Source organism: Dama dama, chromosome 19 (genome assembly GCF_033118175.1).
Source record: "Dama dama isolate Ldn47 chromosome 19, ASM3311817v1, whole genome shotgun sequence".
Lineage (NCBI taxonomy): Eukaryota > Metazoa > Chordata > Mammalia > Artiodactyla > Cervidae > Dama > Dama dama.
Window position 1 is genome coordinate 73,380,994 of NC_083699.1, and position 17,858 is coordinate 73,398,851.

Genomic DNA, 17,858 nt, shown 5'->3' on the forward strand with positions numbered 1-17,858 from the left:
ATATTTGAGCTGAGCCTCTCTGTTGAGGGACCCTGGAGCCTGGCTGGCCCTGAGGGAACATGCCAGCCAAGTCAGCAGCAGGGCTCCGGGGTCAAGGCAGGGACACAGCAGGCTGGGCGAGAGCATGCGGGCCGGCAGAGCAGGGACACGGAGGAGGCCGGGCGGCAGCAGCTGGGCTGGCAGGAGGAGGCAGGCACGCAGCAGGCAGGGCGGCACACGGGGCGGCAGAGGAGGGACACGGAGGAGGCTGGGCGGTAGCAGCTGGGCTGGCAGGAGGAGGTGGGCACGTAGCAGGCGGGGCGGCACACGGGGCGGCAGAGGAGGGACACGGAGGAGGAGGGTCTGCAGCAGGACGAGGGGGTTGAGCAGGGGGAGGCCTCACAGCACACGGGCCTGCAGCAGACAGGCTCACAGCACACGGGCCTGCAGCAGACAGGCCTGCAGCAGACGGGCTCACAGCAGGCCTGCTGGCAGGGGGAGGAGGTGCAGCAGGAGGGCTGGCAGCTAGACTGCTGGCAGCATGAGGAGGTAGAACAGGGGGAGGCTTCATAGCACACAGGTGTGCAACAGACAGGTGTGCAACAGACAGGAGTGCAGCAGACAGGCCTGCAGCAGACGGGCTCACAGCAGGCCTGCTGGCAGGGGGAGGAGGTGCAGCAGGAGGACTGGCAGCTAGACTGCTGGCAGCCCAAGGCCAGGCATGAGCTGCTGCAGGCTGGCTGGCAGCAGGGACTGGACTCGCAGCTCACTGGGGCGCAGAGGAGGGTCAGGCGGGGGGCCGGGGCGCAGCAGCTGGGGGCACAGCAGGGGGGCTCGCAGCAGCTCTCTGGACAGTCGTCCACCTGCCAGGAGGAGTCGGTGCAGGAGTCATAGGACCCGGGCAGGCAGATCCGGCTGCTGTAGCTCAGGTCGCTGGAGCAAGCAGACAGGTTGGAGAAGGCCATGGTGGAGCTGGAGGAGGTGTGTGTGTGCGTGAGTATGTGTGTGTGTGACGGGCTCAGAACAGTGGCTTATATACCCCTCCTGGGCGTGTGTGTTGTCCCAACAGAGGCTTCCACGCCCGCTCTTCCTGGTTGGCATGGGGCCCTGTGAGGACTCTCATTAGGGTCAGCCCCACTGTCATAAGATGTCCTTGCTCAGCTCATAAAATTTGGGGTCACTCCTGGCAGGGTGCCGGATGGTGGCCTGAGACTGGCTCTACAGGACACCTGGAGGCACCCTGCAGCCTTCCCGTGGCTAACCCCTCGGCCCTCCCAGGCAGGTCATATGTGTGGGCACCTTGTGAGTGCTCCAGGCCCATGAGAACATGCACTGTGTGGGTCCAGTCTGTGTGTAAGGCCTCACCTGGCTTAGCTGGCCTGGCCTGTGATTGGGGAGAAGAGGACAGAGGTATCCGTTTGGGGGAAAAGGCAGCAGGAGAGGACAGTGCCTTATTGGCGGGCTCTGTGAACTTCTGTGGTCCCCATGTCAGCAAGGAGGATGGGGCCTGGGAACAGAAGAGGATCTTCCCTCCCCTAAGTAGGAGATGGACTGTTCCAGTGATGCTGGGGCTCCCTGGCACGTTAGGATGACCAGATCCAAGGACTGAACTTTGAGTGCTAAACCACTTCCCCCAGAGCCCATGGTCAGTTGTCCTGAGAGGCAGGTCTTGGATCAGGATTTAATCATGAGACAGGCGTGGATGAAGGTGGTGTGGAGAAGCTGGAGAACAATCTGTCCTTGATGTAATTTCAATAAAAATCCAAAGGGAATCTTTTTTGTGTACAAATCGAGAATATTGAATTGCCAGAAAATATTTGCAATTTGCATGATGGATGAAAAGTTAATATGAACATTTTAAAGTGATTAAACTAAAACAATATAATATATAAAATATCGAACAAAATTAAAAACATTTGTTTTCAATAATCATATGAAAAACTACTTGATGTCAACAATGAAAGTTTCCCAAATTAAAACATAAATGTCCCACCTGTAAGATGAACCAAGATTTACAAAGCTAAACATTTCCAATGCTGCTGCGTGTGGGGGCTCACTCTTAAACAGTCATGCTTTTTTTCACATAATATGAAACTTATTATTTCCTCCATTTTGAAGTGTACAATTCAGTGACATTTAGTACAGTCACATGTGCAGCCATGACCACCACCCAGTTCTAGAACATTTTCATCACTCCAAAAGAATATCCTGTACTATTAAGCAGTCCCTTCCAGCCCTTGTCAATCACTAATCTGCTTTCTTTCACTACAGCTTTGCCTGTTCTGCACATTTCATGTAAATGGAATCATACAATATGCACCTTTTGCGTTGACTTTTTTCACTCAGCATGTTTTCAAGGTTCATCCACATTGTAGTATGTGTCAGTGCTTCATTCCTTTTAGGGATAATATTCCATTATATGGATAGACCACAATTTATTTATCCATTCATCAGTTGATGAACATTTCGGTCATTTCCACCTTTTGGTTAATGTGACTAATGCTGCTTTGAACATTTTGTATAAGTTTTTGATTGAACATTGCTTTTTAACTTCTTGGGTGTATAGCTAGGAGTGAAATTTCTGGGTCATATGGTGGCTCTGTGTTTAACATTTAGAGGTACTGCCTGGCAGGTTTTCACTCAGGGGCAACACTTTACATTCCTACTAGTAGTTTCCACATACTTGCCAACACTTGTTATTTTCTGTTTTTTTCTTTAAACTATAGCCTCCTTAGTGAGTTGGAAGTGGCATCTCCTTTTGATTTTGATTTGCATTTCTCTGATGACCACTGATACTGGGCTTCCTTTCGTGTGCTTGTTGGCTGTTGGCTGTTTGTATATCTTCTTTGGAGAGGTGTCTATCAAAGTGCTTTGAAAGAAAGAAAGAAAAGAAAGTGAAGTCTCTCAGTCATGTCCGACTCTTTGTGACCCCATGGACTGTAGCCCACCGGGCTCCTCTGTCCATGGAATTTTTCAGGCAAGAGTACTGGAGTGGGTTGCCATTTCCTTTTCCAGGGGATCTTCCTAACGCAGGGACCATTTTTAATTGGATTGTCTGTCTTTTTGTTGTTGAGTTGTAGTTCTTTGTTTTCTGAATATTAGACCCTTATCAGAATTATGATTTGCAAATATTTTCTTCCATTCTGTGGGCTGCCTTTTCACTTTCTTGATGTTGTCCATCAATATACAAAGCTTTTTAATTTTTATGAAGTTGAATTTTTTTTTTTATTTGTTGCTTGTGCTTTTGGTGTCATATCTAAGAAACTGTTGCCAAATCTAAGGTCATGTCGATTTATCTTTATGTTCTCTTCTAAAAGTTGTAGTTTTAGCTCTTATAATTAGATCTTTGAGGCATTTTGAGTTACTTTTTGTATATGGTGTATGGTAGGGTTCAACTTCATTCTTTTGCTTGTAACTATTAGTTGTCCCAGCACCATTTATTGAAGAGACTATTCTTTCCCCATTGAATGGTCTTGATAATCTTGTTGAAAATCAGCAGACCATAGATGTATGGTTTTATTTCTGGACTCTCAGTTTTATTCCATTGATCTATTATGTCTATCCTCATGTCAGTACCACTATTTAGAAGACTGTAGCTCTGTACTAAGTTTTATTTCTTTCTTTCTAATTTGGGTATCTTTTACTTCTTTTTCTTGCCTAATTTCTCTGACTAGAACTTCCAGGACAGCATTGACTAGAAGTGGTGAAAGTGGACATCATTGTCTTTTTCCTGATTGTAGGGAAAAGTTTTCAATATTTTACCACTGAGCATGTTGATGACTATGGGTTTTTCAAAATGACCTCTGTTATACAGTTGAGGAAATTCTCTGTACTCTTAGTTTTCTGAGTGTTTCTATCTTGAAAGAGTGTTGTCTATTTTCTTTCATTTTTTTTCTTGATACTTTAAAATTTATTAAAATTAAAATTTGTTTGTGCATACCAATAGATGTTACAAAAAATTTTTTAAAAATAAGCCCACTTGCTGAGAGAGAAGCCATTTAAAATGCATACAATCTTTACATAATTAGCATGCAGCATACTTAAAGCACTCCTACAAATCAACATAATAAACAATCCTATTCCCATAGCAAATAATGTAAACAGACAATTCACAGAAGAAACATGAAACATTTTTTCTTTTGTCCAATAAACAAAAGAAAACATGCTCATATTCACAGGTAGTCAGAGGAACATAAAAGAAAATAACTCATTATCAGATTGGCAACAACAACAACAAAATTTAAGTATCTCTCAATACCAAATGCTGGCCAGGATGGAAAGCATCAGGAGCATCCAGGCTGCAGGTAGTATAAATTGTTAAAAACTACTTTAGAAGGAAATTTGGTATCATCTAGTAAAGTTAAAAATGTTCATCACTACAACTCATGAATTTCAATTCTAGTTTTACAAACTAGGAAAACTGCCACAGAAGATAGAAGAAAACATGTATGACCATAATAATTTTATCATTGTTCACTCAAATTGTTTATATAAACTTACTTCACTTGAAAAGTTTAATTCTACATATTCCAGTGTAACAACTGAATCAAATTCACTAAGATAAAATTTTCACTTTTGAACTATGCCATCCCCTTTAAAGAGCAGTAAGAGACTTTAGTTATGAAACGTGCAATATAAAAAGTGAATTATATGTACTTCAGATTAGGATTAGTAAAATTTTAAATTGCAGCTGGTACTTCTGAGTTAGTCTTCCAATAATAAATTTTTACAAAATTGTTGTCATTAGATTGTTAACGGAAAACAAATTGAGTAAAGACACTAAATTTTCCAGCTAATTTTTTTAAAGAAATCTTAATTATATAAAAATATATATTTAGTCCTTTTATTTTGAGTTCACGGGAGACAGAATCTTTGTTTCAATTGTTTTTATTGCTAAAAGCTAGTTGAATTTCATATGAAAATAAATAGTTACTGAGAACAATCAATCCAATTATTATCTTTTTTTTTTTTTAGTTGAAGGCTAATTACTTTACAATATTGGTTTTTGCCATACATTGACATGAATCAGCCATGGATTTACATGTGTTCCCCATCCCGATCCCCCTCCTCCCTCCCTCCCCATCCGATCCCTCTGAGTCTTCCCAGTGCACCAGCCCTGAGCACTTGTCTCATGCATCCAACTTGGGCTGGTGATCTGTTTCACCCTTGATAGTATACTTGTTTCAATGCTGTTCTCTCAGAACATCCCACCCTCGCCTTCTCCCACAGAGTCTCAAAGTCTGTTCTGTACATCTGTGTCTCTTTTTCTGTTTTGCATATAGGGTTATTGTTACCATCTTTTTAAATTCCATATATATGCATTAGTATACTGTATTGATCTTTATCTTTCTCTCTTACTTCACTCTGTACAGTGGGCTCCAGTTTCATCCATCTCATTAGAACTGCTTCAAATGAGTTCTTCTTAATGTCTGAGTAATATTCCATTGTGTATATGTACCATAGCTTCCTTATCCATTCATCTGCTGATGGGCATCTAGGTTGCTTCCATGTCCTGGCAATTATAAACAGTGCTGCGATGAACATTGGGGTGCACATGTCTCTTTCAGATCTATTTTCCTCAGTGTGTATGCTCAGGAGTGGGATTGCTGGGTCATATGGCAGTTCTATTTCCAGTTTTTTAAGGAATCTCCACCCATAAAGTCAGGAATAAGACAAGGGTGTCCACTCTCACCACTACTATTCAACATAGTTTTGGAAGTGTTGGCCACAGCAATCAGAGCAGGAAAAGAAATAAAAGGAATCCAGATAGGAAAAGAAGAAGTAAAACTCTCACTGTTTGCAGGTGACATGATCCTCTACATAGAAAACCCTAAAGACTCTCCAGAAAATTACTATAGCTAATCAATGAATACAGTAATGTTGCAGGATATAAAATTAACACACAGAAATCCCTTGCATTCCTATACACTAACAATGAGAAAACAGAAAGAGAAATTAAGGAAACAATACCATTCACCATTGCAACAAAAAGAATAAAATACTTAGGAGTATATCTACCTAAAGAAACAAAAGACCTATCTGTAGAAAACTATAAAACACTGATGAAAGAAATCAAAGAGGACACAAATAGATGGAGAAATGTACCATGTTCATGGATTGGAAGGATCAATATTGTGAAAATGAGCATACTACCCAAAGCAATCTATAGATTCAATGCAATCCCTATCAAGCTACCAATGGTATTTTTCACAGAACTAGAACAAATAATTTCACAATTTGTATGGAAATACAAAAAACCTTGAATAGCCAAAGCAATCTTGAGAAAGAAGAATGGAACTTGAGAAATCAACCTGCCTGACTTCAGGCTCTACTACAAAGCCACAGTCATCAAGACAGTATGGTACTGGCACAAAGACAGAAACATAGATCAATGGAACAGAATAGAAAGCCCAGAGATAAATCCATGAACCTACGGACACCTTATCTTCGACAAAGGAGGCAAGGATATACAATGGAAAAAAGACAACCTCTTTAACAAGTGGTGCTGGGAAAACTGGTCAACCACTTGTAAAAGAATGACACTAGAACACCTTCTAACACCATACACAAAAATAAACTCAAAATGGATTAAAGATCTAAATGTAAGACCAGAAACTATAAAACTCCTAGAGGAGAACATAGGCAAAACAGTCTCCAACATAAATCACAGCAGGATCCTCTATGACCCACCTCCCAGAATATTGGAAATAAAAGCAAAAATAAACAAATGGGACCTAATTAAATTTAAAAGCTTTTGCACAGCAAAGGAAACTATAAGCAAGATGAAAAGACAGCCTTCAGAATGGGAGAAAATAATAGCCAATGAAGCAACAGACAAAGGATTAATCTGAAAAATATACAAGCAACTCCTGCAGCTCAATTCCAGAAAAATAAATGACCCAATCAAAAAAGGGGCCAAAGATCTAAACAGACATTTCTCCAAAGAAGACATACAGATGGCTAACAAATACATGAAAAGATGCTCAACATCACTCATTATCAGAGAAATGCAAACCAAAACCACAATGAGGTACCATTACACGCCAGTCAAGATGGCTGCTATCCAAAAGTCTACAAGCAATAAATGCTGGAGAGGGTGTGGAGAAAAATGAACCCTCTTACACTGTTGGTGGGAATGTTGTCTATTTTCAAATTCTTCTCCTGTATCAATTGAGATGATCATGTGGGGTCCCCCCCCCCTTTATTTTATCAATGTGGTGCATTACGTGACTGGTTTTCACATGGTGAATCACTCTCGCATTCTTTGGATAAATCCCACTTAGTTGTGGTGTACATCCACAATGTGGATATCCTTTTAATATGCTGCTGGATTTATTTGATTGTATTTTGCTGAGGATTTAAAAAATCTGTATCTATAAGGAATTTCAGTCTGTAGTTTTCTTTTTCCCTTTTCTTAGTCTTTGTGTGGCTTTGATATCAGGATGGTGTTGACCTCATAGAATCAGTTAGAAAGTGGTTAGAAAGTGTTCCCATATCTTCTGTTTTGGAAAGAGTTGAGAAAGATTGGTAGTGATTTAGTGTTTAGTAGAATTCAGCATTGAGCTGGTCCTGGGCTTTTCCTTTTGGTGAGGTTTTTGATTACTGATTTAGTCTTGTTACTTGATTTATGTCTTGCCTATTTCTTTTTGAGTCAGTTCACTCACTTTAGAGCTAAAGATACAATAGACTGAAAGTGAAAGGATGGGGATATTTTCATGAAAATAATAACCAAGAGAGATGGATAGCAATCATAAAATTAGACAAAATAAACTTTGAGTCAAAAATTGTAGTAAGGGGCAAATAAGGAAATTAAATATTGATAAAAATGTTACTATATCAAGAAGATATAACAATTATAAGCCTATATGCTCCTAACAATAGACTTAAACTATATAAAGTGAAAATCGACAGAATGAAGAGAGAATTAGCATTTTTTAAAAAAATAATTAATGTTATTTCCATTACTAAACAATGAAATTGAACAACTAGATCAAAGTTCAGTAATGAAATAGAGGCCTTGAAGGACACTATAAACCAGCCAGACTAGCATTCATACAAAACACTCAACAATAGGGTACACATTGTTTTTTCAGGTGCACTTGGGACATTCTCCAGATTAGACTGTGTGTTAAGCCATAAGACAAATCTCAGTAAATTTTAAAAGATTGAAATCATACAGAATATCTTCTCTGACCACAATAGAAAGAAACTAGAAATCAATTAACAAAAGGAAAACTGGAAAATTCACAAACAAGTGGAAATAAAAACAGTACAGTCTTAAACAACCAAAAGAATCAAAAGGTAAGTTAGCAAATACTTTTCAAGTGAATGTAAATGAAAACACAGCAAGCCAATACTTACAGGATACAGCAAAAACAATGCTAAGGGGAAAATTTATACCTGTTAACAATTGCATTAAAAAAGAAGAAAAATCTCAGATTAAGAATCTAACTTTACACTTCAAGGAACTAGAAGAAGAATAACAAACTAAACCCTTAGGTAGCAGAAGGAAGGAAATAAAGATTAGAACTCAGATGAAAGAATAGAAACTAGAAAAATAGAGATAGTCAATGAATCTAAAAGTTAGTTCTTTGAAAAGAGCAGCACCATCAACAAACATTTAACTAGATCAACTAAGAAAAAAGGAAAAGTCTCAAGTTACTACAATCAGATATAAAAATGGGGACATCACTACTGACATTTCATAAACAAAAAGGATTATACGGGAGCACTATGAGCAACTATTGATAAAAAGTTAGATAACCTAGAAAAATGGAAATCTCACAAACACAAACTACTAAAACGGACAATTTTCCTGATGTTCTTGATTTCTTTATATTGTCTCAAGTTACTGTTTGGTGCCCTTTTATCTCAATCTGAATTATCATATCTTGTAGGGCATGTCTAATAACTATGGGCTCTTTCAGTTTTTATTTACCTGGAAGTGTCTTAATTTCTCTCTCGTTTTTGAGGGGTAGTTTTGCCGGATGTAGACTTCTTGGTGGGCAGTTTTTTCTTTCAGCACTTTAAAAGTCATCCTCTGCATCTAATCAAAGTTTCTAATAATAAATTGGGTGTTAATTCTCTTCTTGCTGCTTGTAAATCCTATCATTGTCTTTGGATAATTTACCTGGAACATGTTTCAGTGTGTGATTATTTGAATTTATTCTACTTGGAGATCATTGAGCTTCTTGGACATGTAGATTCGCATGTTTCCTCAAATGTGGGGAGTTTTTGGCCATTATTTCTTCAAATAATTTTTTCTGCTCCTTTCTCTTCTCTCTTCCTGGAACTCCTGTTAAGTGTATGCTGGTACACTTGATGCTGTCCCACAGGTCTCTTGAGTTCTCTTCATTTATCTTCATTCTTTTCTCCCATCTGCTCCTCAAGTAGTCTTTCAACTGACTTATTTTCACATTTACTAATTCTTCTGCCTCCTCAAATGTGCTATTGAGCCCTTTCAGTGAGATCTTCGTTTCAGTTTTTATACATTTCAACAAAATTCTTTTTGGTACTTTTTAAAAAATGTAATTTCTGTCTCTATATTGCTGTTCTATTTCGTGAGACTTAACCTTTGTTCATGGTTTCCTTGAACTACTTGGGTACATTAAGAGTTGATTTAAGACTTTGTTTAGTAATTTCAATTCCTGGGCTTCTTCAGGGACATTTTCTTCTAATTGCTTTTCTTTCTTCTTCTTCTTCTTCTTTTTTTTTTTTTTTTTGAGTGCCAATGAGCCATACTTTTTCTTTACATACTGCACAATTTTTTATGGAAATGGCAGATCTTGAATATGATAGTGCAATAATTCTGAACATCAGGTTTTCCTCCCTCCTTGTAGTTTGTGGTTGCTGATTGTTGTGACTTGTTGTTTTGTTTGATGACTCTTCTGAACTTGTTTTGGAATGACTGTACCCTTTCTCATGTTCCATTAGCTTAGTGGTCAGGTAGTGGTTTGACAGAAAGTTCCTGAAACATTGGAGCCGAAAATATTTTTTCCAGTCTGTGTAGTTGTACTCTTGTTTGTGAGTCAGGGAATGATTTCAGACCTCAGCCGGGCAGTTTACGACTCTGCCTTCACCTCCACTTCCTCCCCCGGAGGTGGGGCCAGAGGTGAGTGCAAAGGGCCTTCTCAGCTTGTGTCCCCTCATGAGAATGCTCAGACTCTTCTTGCCCTCAGGAGGCTGTGGTAGATCTGAAAGTCCCGTTCCACAAAGCATCTCACTTCACAGATCTTTGTCTTAGGCTCTTTGGGGCATCTTGTTTGTCACAACTGATATTTTCCCCCTGGCATAGCAGCCAGTTGATCTGACAAGCACTGTCCATGCAGTCACCTTTCTGCCTCCAGAGAGTTCTGAGTTATGAGAAATGAAGGCAAGTCCTTAGTGTGAGTCCTTCCAGAAGCCACCAACAGGTTAAAGCAGACAGCCACACTTCTTTCAGAATTAGGTCTTCTTGCTCCCTTCAGCACCAGGAACCTCACCAGCACACAGGCTGCTGCCTTCAAGATTGCTGCTGAGCTGGGGGACAGGGGTGGGGGAGTGGAGTGGTGGTGTTGGTGGGGTGAGGCTCTGATAAAATGCCACCAAGCTCTCCTACCTGCCTCAGTTCCTTTTTTCTTGGTGGAGCCTTTTCCTGGTTGTTGTAAAACTTTTACCATTTCCAGAGTTCAGCTGTGGCTTATTCTGAGAGTTTTGCCCGTTTCTTTGGTGTTTCTGTGGGGAGTGAGCCCTTAGAGTTCTCTAGTCCCTGTCTTTCCTGACATCACTCTTAGCGGGCACAATTTTGAAAAGTCCCTTTTGGGGTATTTGTCAATATCATCCAGAATCTAAAATCAGCAAACACTTTGATGGGGCAATCCCATGTCTGGGAATTTAAGCACCGTGTTCACTAGTGCCACAGGTATGTGCTGAGGACTCTTTTAGTGGTGATGTTTGTAGTAGTCAGAAGTAGGGAGACTTTGAGGCTTCCCAGGTGGCACAGTGGTAAAGAATCCACCTGCCAATGCAGGAAATGCAAGATATGTAGGTTTGGCCCCTGGGTTGGGAAGATCCCCTGGAGTAGGAAATGGCAACCCAGTCCAGTATTCTTGCCTGGAAAATTCCGTGGACAGAGGAGTCTGGTGGGCTACAGTCCATGGGGCCGCAAAGAGTCGGACATGACTGAGTGAGCACACACAGGGAGACTTTAAGTGTGTGTCCACTTAGGGCTAATAAATCAATAATGGTGGACCCACACTTTGGGATGCTCTGTGTTCAGGCAAAAGAAACCATGATAAAATTTTTGTTTTCTTTTCATTTTTACATTTAACTACATACATGTTCCCTGCTCTTTATTCTCAAGATACTACTTGCCTAAATCTTTGTTTAAATTTTTAGTTGAAGAGTAATTGTTTTACAATATTGTATTGGTTTCTGCCATACATGAACATGAATCAGCCATAGATATACATATGTCCCCTCCCTCTTGAACCTCCCTCCCACATGAGTTTTTCTTTATCAACTTGGCAAAGATCGAAAAACGTGTGCCCCTGTGCTGTGAATCTACACTGTTGTTAAGGAGTAAAGACCTAGAACCCCTTGTGGGCAATGAGGTGATTGTCATGTCACCAGTGTCTTCACCTCTGCTCAGGACTTCAACTCCAGGAGTCTGTTCTCCGATGCTTGGTTGTGTGTGACACCGAATATGGCTCCATTGGACACGTGTGTTCCCATGTGTCTCCTGCCCATGATCAGACAAGTGCTCACACTGTTCAGGGCTTTGTCCATCCTCACCACCTGAGGTCTAGCCTTTCCCATCAGCTCTCCACCAGGCCAGCCTGGCAGGCAGCAGGGAGGTGGGGCTCCAGAAGCTGCAGTTTGTCTGCTTTCTGCTTCCCAGCAACTGGCACATGCTGGAGCCCAGGGCATCCCAGTGTCTGTGAATGTGTGAGTGAGTCCAGGACACCCACCCTCTTGGGATGGTGCACCCCTCTGGATGCTGGACCAGCCAATTGCCACAGTCACCCCGTGTCCCCCTCCCAGCACTGCTGGGTCCTGGCGGTCCCTGGGACTGGAGAGGCTGCCTCTACCACAGGGAGTTGGGGGGGTCTTTGATCTGAGCCCAGGTGGTACCTACAGGACTTGCCCAAGAGCAAAGCTTCAGGGCTGGGGTGATGCCTGGACAGCAGAACAGTGGCACAAGCTGGACAGGTGTCAGGTGCAGGAGCCACTTAGGTTCCCCAGATCTGATGATGTAAAGGAGGGCTAGGCCTCACACCCACCCCTCCTGCCCCAGGTGTCAGCACGGAGACCCAGTAAGGGGAGCAGAAATTTTATTGGTGCTCAGAGATGCAGAGCAACACTGCTCAGGTCATGACCAGGGTCTGCAGGGCCCAGGATGATCTGGGATCAAGGAAGCAGGTATGGAGCAGCCAGGGCACTCACGGGCCAAGGTCAGGAGAAGAGTTCCCTGAGCAGGTCAGGCCCCCAGAGCTTGGCCAGAGCTTGGGGGCAGTGGGGTCTGGTCTTTTCTGTGTGCTGAGCCAGACTTGGGGAGGACAGGCTGAGCAAGCCAGGGGGATCAGAGAGCTCAAGTGTGTCTGATGGAGGGCAAGATCCCTGGAACCTGCTGGCTCCAAGGGGACACGTCACGCCAGCAGCAGGGCTCCAAGACCCAGGCAGGGACTCAGCAGGCTGGGCTGGAGCATGAGGGTTGGCAGAGGAGGGACAGAGAGGAGGCCGGGCGGCAGCAGCTGGGCTGGCAGGAGGAGGTGGGCACGCAGCAGGCGGGGCAGCACACGGGACGGCAGAGGAGGGACACAGAGGAGGAGGGTCTGCAGCAAGATGAGGGGGCTGAGCAGGGGGAGGCCTCACAGCACACGGGCCTGCAGCAGACAGGAGTGCAACAGACAGATGTGCAGCAGACGGGCCTGCAGCACACAGGTGCACAAGAGACTGGCCTGCAGCAGATGGGCCTGCAGCAGATGGGCCTGCAGCACACAGGTGCACAGGAGACGGGCCTGCAGCAGACAGGCACGCAGCAGGCCTGCTGGCAGGGAGAGGAGCTGCTGCAGGCTGCTTGGCAGCAGGGGCTGGACTCGCAGCTCACTGGAGCACAGATGAGGGTCAGGCGCGGGGCTGGGGCACAGCAGCTGGGGGCACAGCAGGGGGGCTCGCAGCAGGTCTCCTGGCAATCATCCACCTGCCAGGAGGAGCCGATGCAGGCACTGGGCGAGCTGACCCAGTTGCCACAGCTCAAGTCGCTGGAGCAAACAGACAAGGTGGATGCAGCAACAACACAAGTCCTGGAACAGCAGGTGTCGGCCATGCTGGGGGTTTGTGCTGAGAGGTGTTCTGGTTGGGGGTGTGATTTGTGGGTGAGTGGGTGAGGTGCTCTGGGCATTGGGGCTTTTATATCCCTCCCTGGGATGCTGTACCTCACCTGAGGCTCAGCAGACATTCCTTTTCCTCGTTACTGCTCAGAGGATGTTCCCAGATGAGGTTATTAGTTTATTTACTGTGAGATGTTTATCACACTGTCATTGAGACTTCTGATGACTGGAGGTTTTTTGTTTTTTTGTGTTTTTTTTTTTTTTTTTTTGTCTTAAAAGCAAGCATTGAGATGCAGACTCTCTGGGTACGTCTGTAGAGCCTTGACTGCACTCTCCACCTCTTTGCTTGTGTTTCTTTGATATGAATTCTGGTCCCAGGATGTTTTGTGCCTACAGATGCTCCACACATGTTGCAGACCCTCTTGTGTTGAACAACAGGTATCCTGTTGGGAGGGTGCCCTCTTAGCCTTTCCATCTGCTGACCTGGTGGCAGGGTGTCCATGGCTCATCCCTATATGCGTCTTTTCCAGTGATCATCTGAAGCGCTGTTTTTAGTTCTATTTATCTTGCAGTTACGTATATGCATATTATGTTATGTCTGAGTTTTCAGGTTTAGATATGATCTGATTTCCTATTGTAGAAGGAAGCCTTTCTCTTGTTTTCCATCAGCCCCAGTAAAACTCCCTCTCTGCATAGTCAGAAGGCAGTGAAACCCCAATATTTGGTTAAACTCATGGTCAAAATCTGTATTATTATCAATATTTTAATTGAACATTGTCCATAGCCAAGTCTGTGTAGTGAAACAATATTTAACTTCCTTATTTATACATGTTTTGTTTTTGCTTGTGTTTTTCATTTCTTAAACAATTGCTTCTTGTGTTTATTTGCTTATCTTTCTTTTGTTGTTGTTCAGTTGCCAAGTCATGACTGACTCTTTGTGACTCCCATGGACGGCAGCATACCAGGCTTCCCTGTTCTTCACCATCCCCTGGAGTTTGCTCAAATTCATGTCCCTTGTGTTGGTGACGCTATCCAACCATCTCGTCCTCTGACACCCTCTTCTTTTTTTGCCCTCAGTCTTTAACATCATCAAGGTCTTTTCCAAGGAGTCAACTCTTCATATCAGGGGGCCAAAGTATTGGTGTTTCAGCTTAAGCATCAGTCCTTCCAATGAATATTCAGGGTTGATTTCCTTTAGGATTGACTAGTTTGATCTTGCAGCCCAAGGGATTCTCAAGAGTCTTCTTCAACACCACAATTTGAAAGTGTTAATTCTTCTGTGTACCTATCAATAAACCATTCCCAGGTTCTCTGAGTAATTCATCCCAAGCTCATTCAAGAGGTTCCAACATAATAGGGAATCTATTGGCTCATTTATTTTTGGAAATCCATCTTCTGGAGCCCTCTGGATCTGTGGGTCTATATCTATTGGCTGATAAATGACAAACCTAGACAGCATGTTAAAAAGCAGAGACATTACATTACTTTGCCAAAAAAGGTCCATCTAGTCAAAGCTATAGTTTTTCCAGTAGTCATGTATGGATGTGAGAGTTGGATCATAAAGAAAGCTGAGCACTGAAGAATTGATGCTTTTAAACTTTGGTGTTGGAGAAGACTCTTGAGAGTCCCTTGGACTACAAGGAGATCAAACCAGTCCATCCTAAAGGAGATCAGTCCTGAATATTCTTTGGAAGGACTGATGCTGAAGCTGAAACTCCAATACTTTGGCCACCTGGTGGGAAGAACTGACTCATTGGAAAATACCCTGATGCTGGGAAAGATTGAAGACAGGAGGAGAAGGGGATGACAGAGGATGAGATGGTTGGATGACATCACCAACACAATGGACATGAGCTTGAGCAAGCTCCAGGAATTGGTGATGGACAGGGAGGCCTGGTGTGTTACACTCCACAGAGTCTCAAAGTCGTACACGACTGAGCAACTGAACTAAACTGATCCATTGGCTCTTCTCTAAGCCAGATGTGCAGGTATCATTCAAGGATCTCTCTTCACTATTGTCTTTAGATTTTCCTTCATATCTCTCCTATCATGGGTGTCTTATTTCCCCAATGCTGTATCTTTTTCTTTCAAAGTTTATGCCCTTATTTGGGTGGAGCACACCCTCAATTGGTTTTCTGAAAACAGGTTAATGGGAGATTAATTTATGAGTCTAGCATAACTAAAAATGCCTTATTCTGCCCTTATACTTGACTGATAGTTTAGCTTGGGATGGTCTTCTGGATTGGGAAAGTTTTCCTGCAGTATTTTTTTTTGGAGGTGGAGAACATTTCCAGAATTCTAGCTATCCCTCTGTGCTGTTTCTTAGTTAACTCACTTCCCCCTAGGAGGAGTCACATTTCCACCTTCGCCTCCCATTGACTAGTTTCATCTGTTCTCTCTCCTTTTTTGTTCATTATTTTACTCAACAAACATCAGTAATAAGCATCCATGTGGCTGCCTGAGTCATAGCTCATTGTTCTGCTGTGATGAAAACCATTGCATTAAACCCCACTTACTTAATATTTTTTTTAATATTTTTTTTTACTTTTTATTAATATTCTCTTAATATTTTTTTTACTTAATATTCTCTTTCCCGGTGATGGAGATTTGGATTATTTCTAGATTTTGGCTAATAAGAAAGATGCTGCTATAAAAATTCTTGTATATTTTGGTGGGTGTATTCACTAATTTCTCTTTGGTATATACCCAAGTGTTGAAATGTTGGGTTATATGAACAGGATATCTGTAGGTTAGCATGTCCTTACCAACAACTTTTTACAGAGTTACTTCCCCACAAGTGAGTTTTATGAATTTCAGTTGCTCTATAGTTTTTTTTAAAGGTGTTTTTATCCCTTACGGAAAATATAGGGTTACTGTTACTGAAAGCAGGGTCCAGCTGCTTGCTCAAAAGCCAATATAGACGGAACTTTGGAGGACAGGAAAGTTTGCTTTATTTTGGATGCTGGCAGGTGGGGGAGGGCAGACTCTTGACCAAAAGCTGGCTTCCCCTCCCCTCCACCACCTTGGCCCCCACCAACAATAAGAGGGTAAGAGGTTTTATTGCTGGAGGGAGAAGTTACCTGGAGAAACAGCACAGTCAGCTCTGACAGTCATCTGGAAATTGGTCATTGGTTGCCTGACCAGCATCATCTTGACTGAGTACCGTTAATATTCAGTTCCAGGGTCAGTTTGTTCCCATTTCTTTGGAGCCAGTTCTCAGAATTTGGCATCTTATGTCATGGTTACAGTCTGGTCCTAATGTAGGTAGCTTCTTTCACCCAGTGGGGGTTTCAGTATCTATAAGACAGCTCACAGGAGATGACTCAGAGTATATTGCCCTTGAGAAGAAACTGAAGGTCCTTGACTTTGCTTAATGACTAAACTGTTATTTAGTCTTATTGGACTGTTTTCCTTTGCTTCTGTTTTCTCACTTCTCTGATTAAAATTATTCTTTGGTGAAAGTTTTCTATAGACAAAAGGTAGGCTGAAGACATGGGGGTCAAGACCACAGGGTCCTGCTCCATTTCAGTACACAATGTTGAATTAATTTGCATCCCTGATGCAGTAAAGTTGAACATTCAGATATCTTTTCTTGGGAGGTGCCTGTTCAAGTCATTTGATTTTTTAGTAGGGTTAGTTGCATTTCTTACTGATTTGTAGAAATTTATTATGCATTCTGAATATGAGTTATCTTTGTATCTATGCAGTTTTGTGCCGGTAAATATATAATAACCATCTGGCTGTAAAACAAAAACAAGAAAGCCCTGGTTTGTTGTGTTTGTCAGTTTCCACAGTGTGGACACCCTCAGCTTTGCTACCAGTGTGATGTTAGCAAATGCACAGTGATGCACAGTCAGCCCTCGAGAGCTGGTGCAAGTGGTTGCAGCCCACCCCCCACAAGACAGTCACTTGCATCCGGCTTATCCAGGTCCAGGGCTGTGATTTTCATTTTCTTTTTTTTTTTTCTTGAGGGTGTCCTTTTCAAGAAGTCAGCTTCATAGAGGCATGCTTTACATACAAAATGGACTTATTCAAAGTTTCATTTGCTGAGTTTTGGGAAACATGGGCACCATGAGACCAAAACCACAGCAAGATCTAGAGCTTCCCCGTCATCTCCAGAGTTGCTATGTGCTCCTTCAGAGTCAATCCCACCCACTCCTGACCCTGAACCATAGTTCTCCTCTCCATCTAGACTACATTTGTCTTTTCTGAAGTTGCGTGTAAATTGGAATATGCAGTATGGACTCTTTCCCCAGCATGTTGAGGAATGTAAGTGTGTATATGGTCACATTCTATCTTCAAAACAGCAAATGTGTAGGAATTCTGGTTCCTCCACTTCCTTGTGACACTGGGTGTCATTAGTCTTTTTTTAATATGAGTCATTCCAATGGATGTGTGAGTTCATGGTGTCTTTCTTTTTTGAAAAATTTCATTTATTTATTTTTGGCTATGATGGTTCTTTGTTGCTTCACAGGTTGTTTTTTTTTTTTCTCCATTGTGGAGAGCAGGGGCTACTTTCCTGTTGTGGTGCATGGGCTTCACATTGCAATGGTTTCTCTTTTTGTGGAG

General features: G+C 42.4%; 3 protein-coding genes across 3 annotated transcripts in view; 1 reads left to right on the plus strand and 2 right to left on the minus strand.

Moving 5' to 3' along the window:
- The window catches only part of TSPEAR (thrombospondin type laminin G domain and EAR repeats), a 184,354-nt gene that overhangs the window by 47,044 nt on the left and 119,452 nt on the right, over positions 1-17,858 (plus strand). The gene's annotated exons all lie outside the window — the stretch shown is intronic.
- On the minus strand, positions 72-944 carry LOC133073999 (keratin-associated protein 10-12-like). The gene has a single exon (XM_061167977.1). It carries the CDS (start codon positions 942-944, stop codon positions 72-74), a length of 873 nt encoding a protein of 290 aa, XP_061023960.1.
- LOC133074001 (keratin-associated protein 10-8) lies at positions 12,644-13,285 on the minus strand. Its single transcript, XM_061167979.1, has one exon. It carries the CDS (start codon positions 13,283-13,285, stop codon positions 12,644-12,646), a length of 642 nt encoding a protein of 213 aa, XP_061023962.1.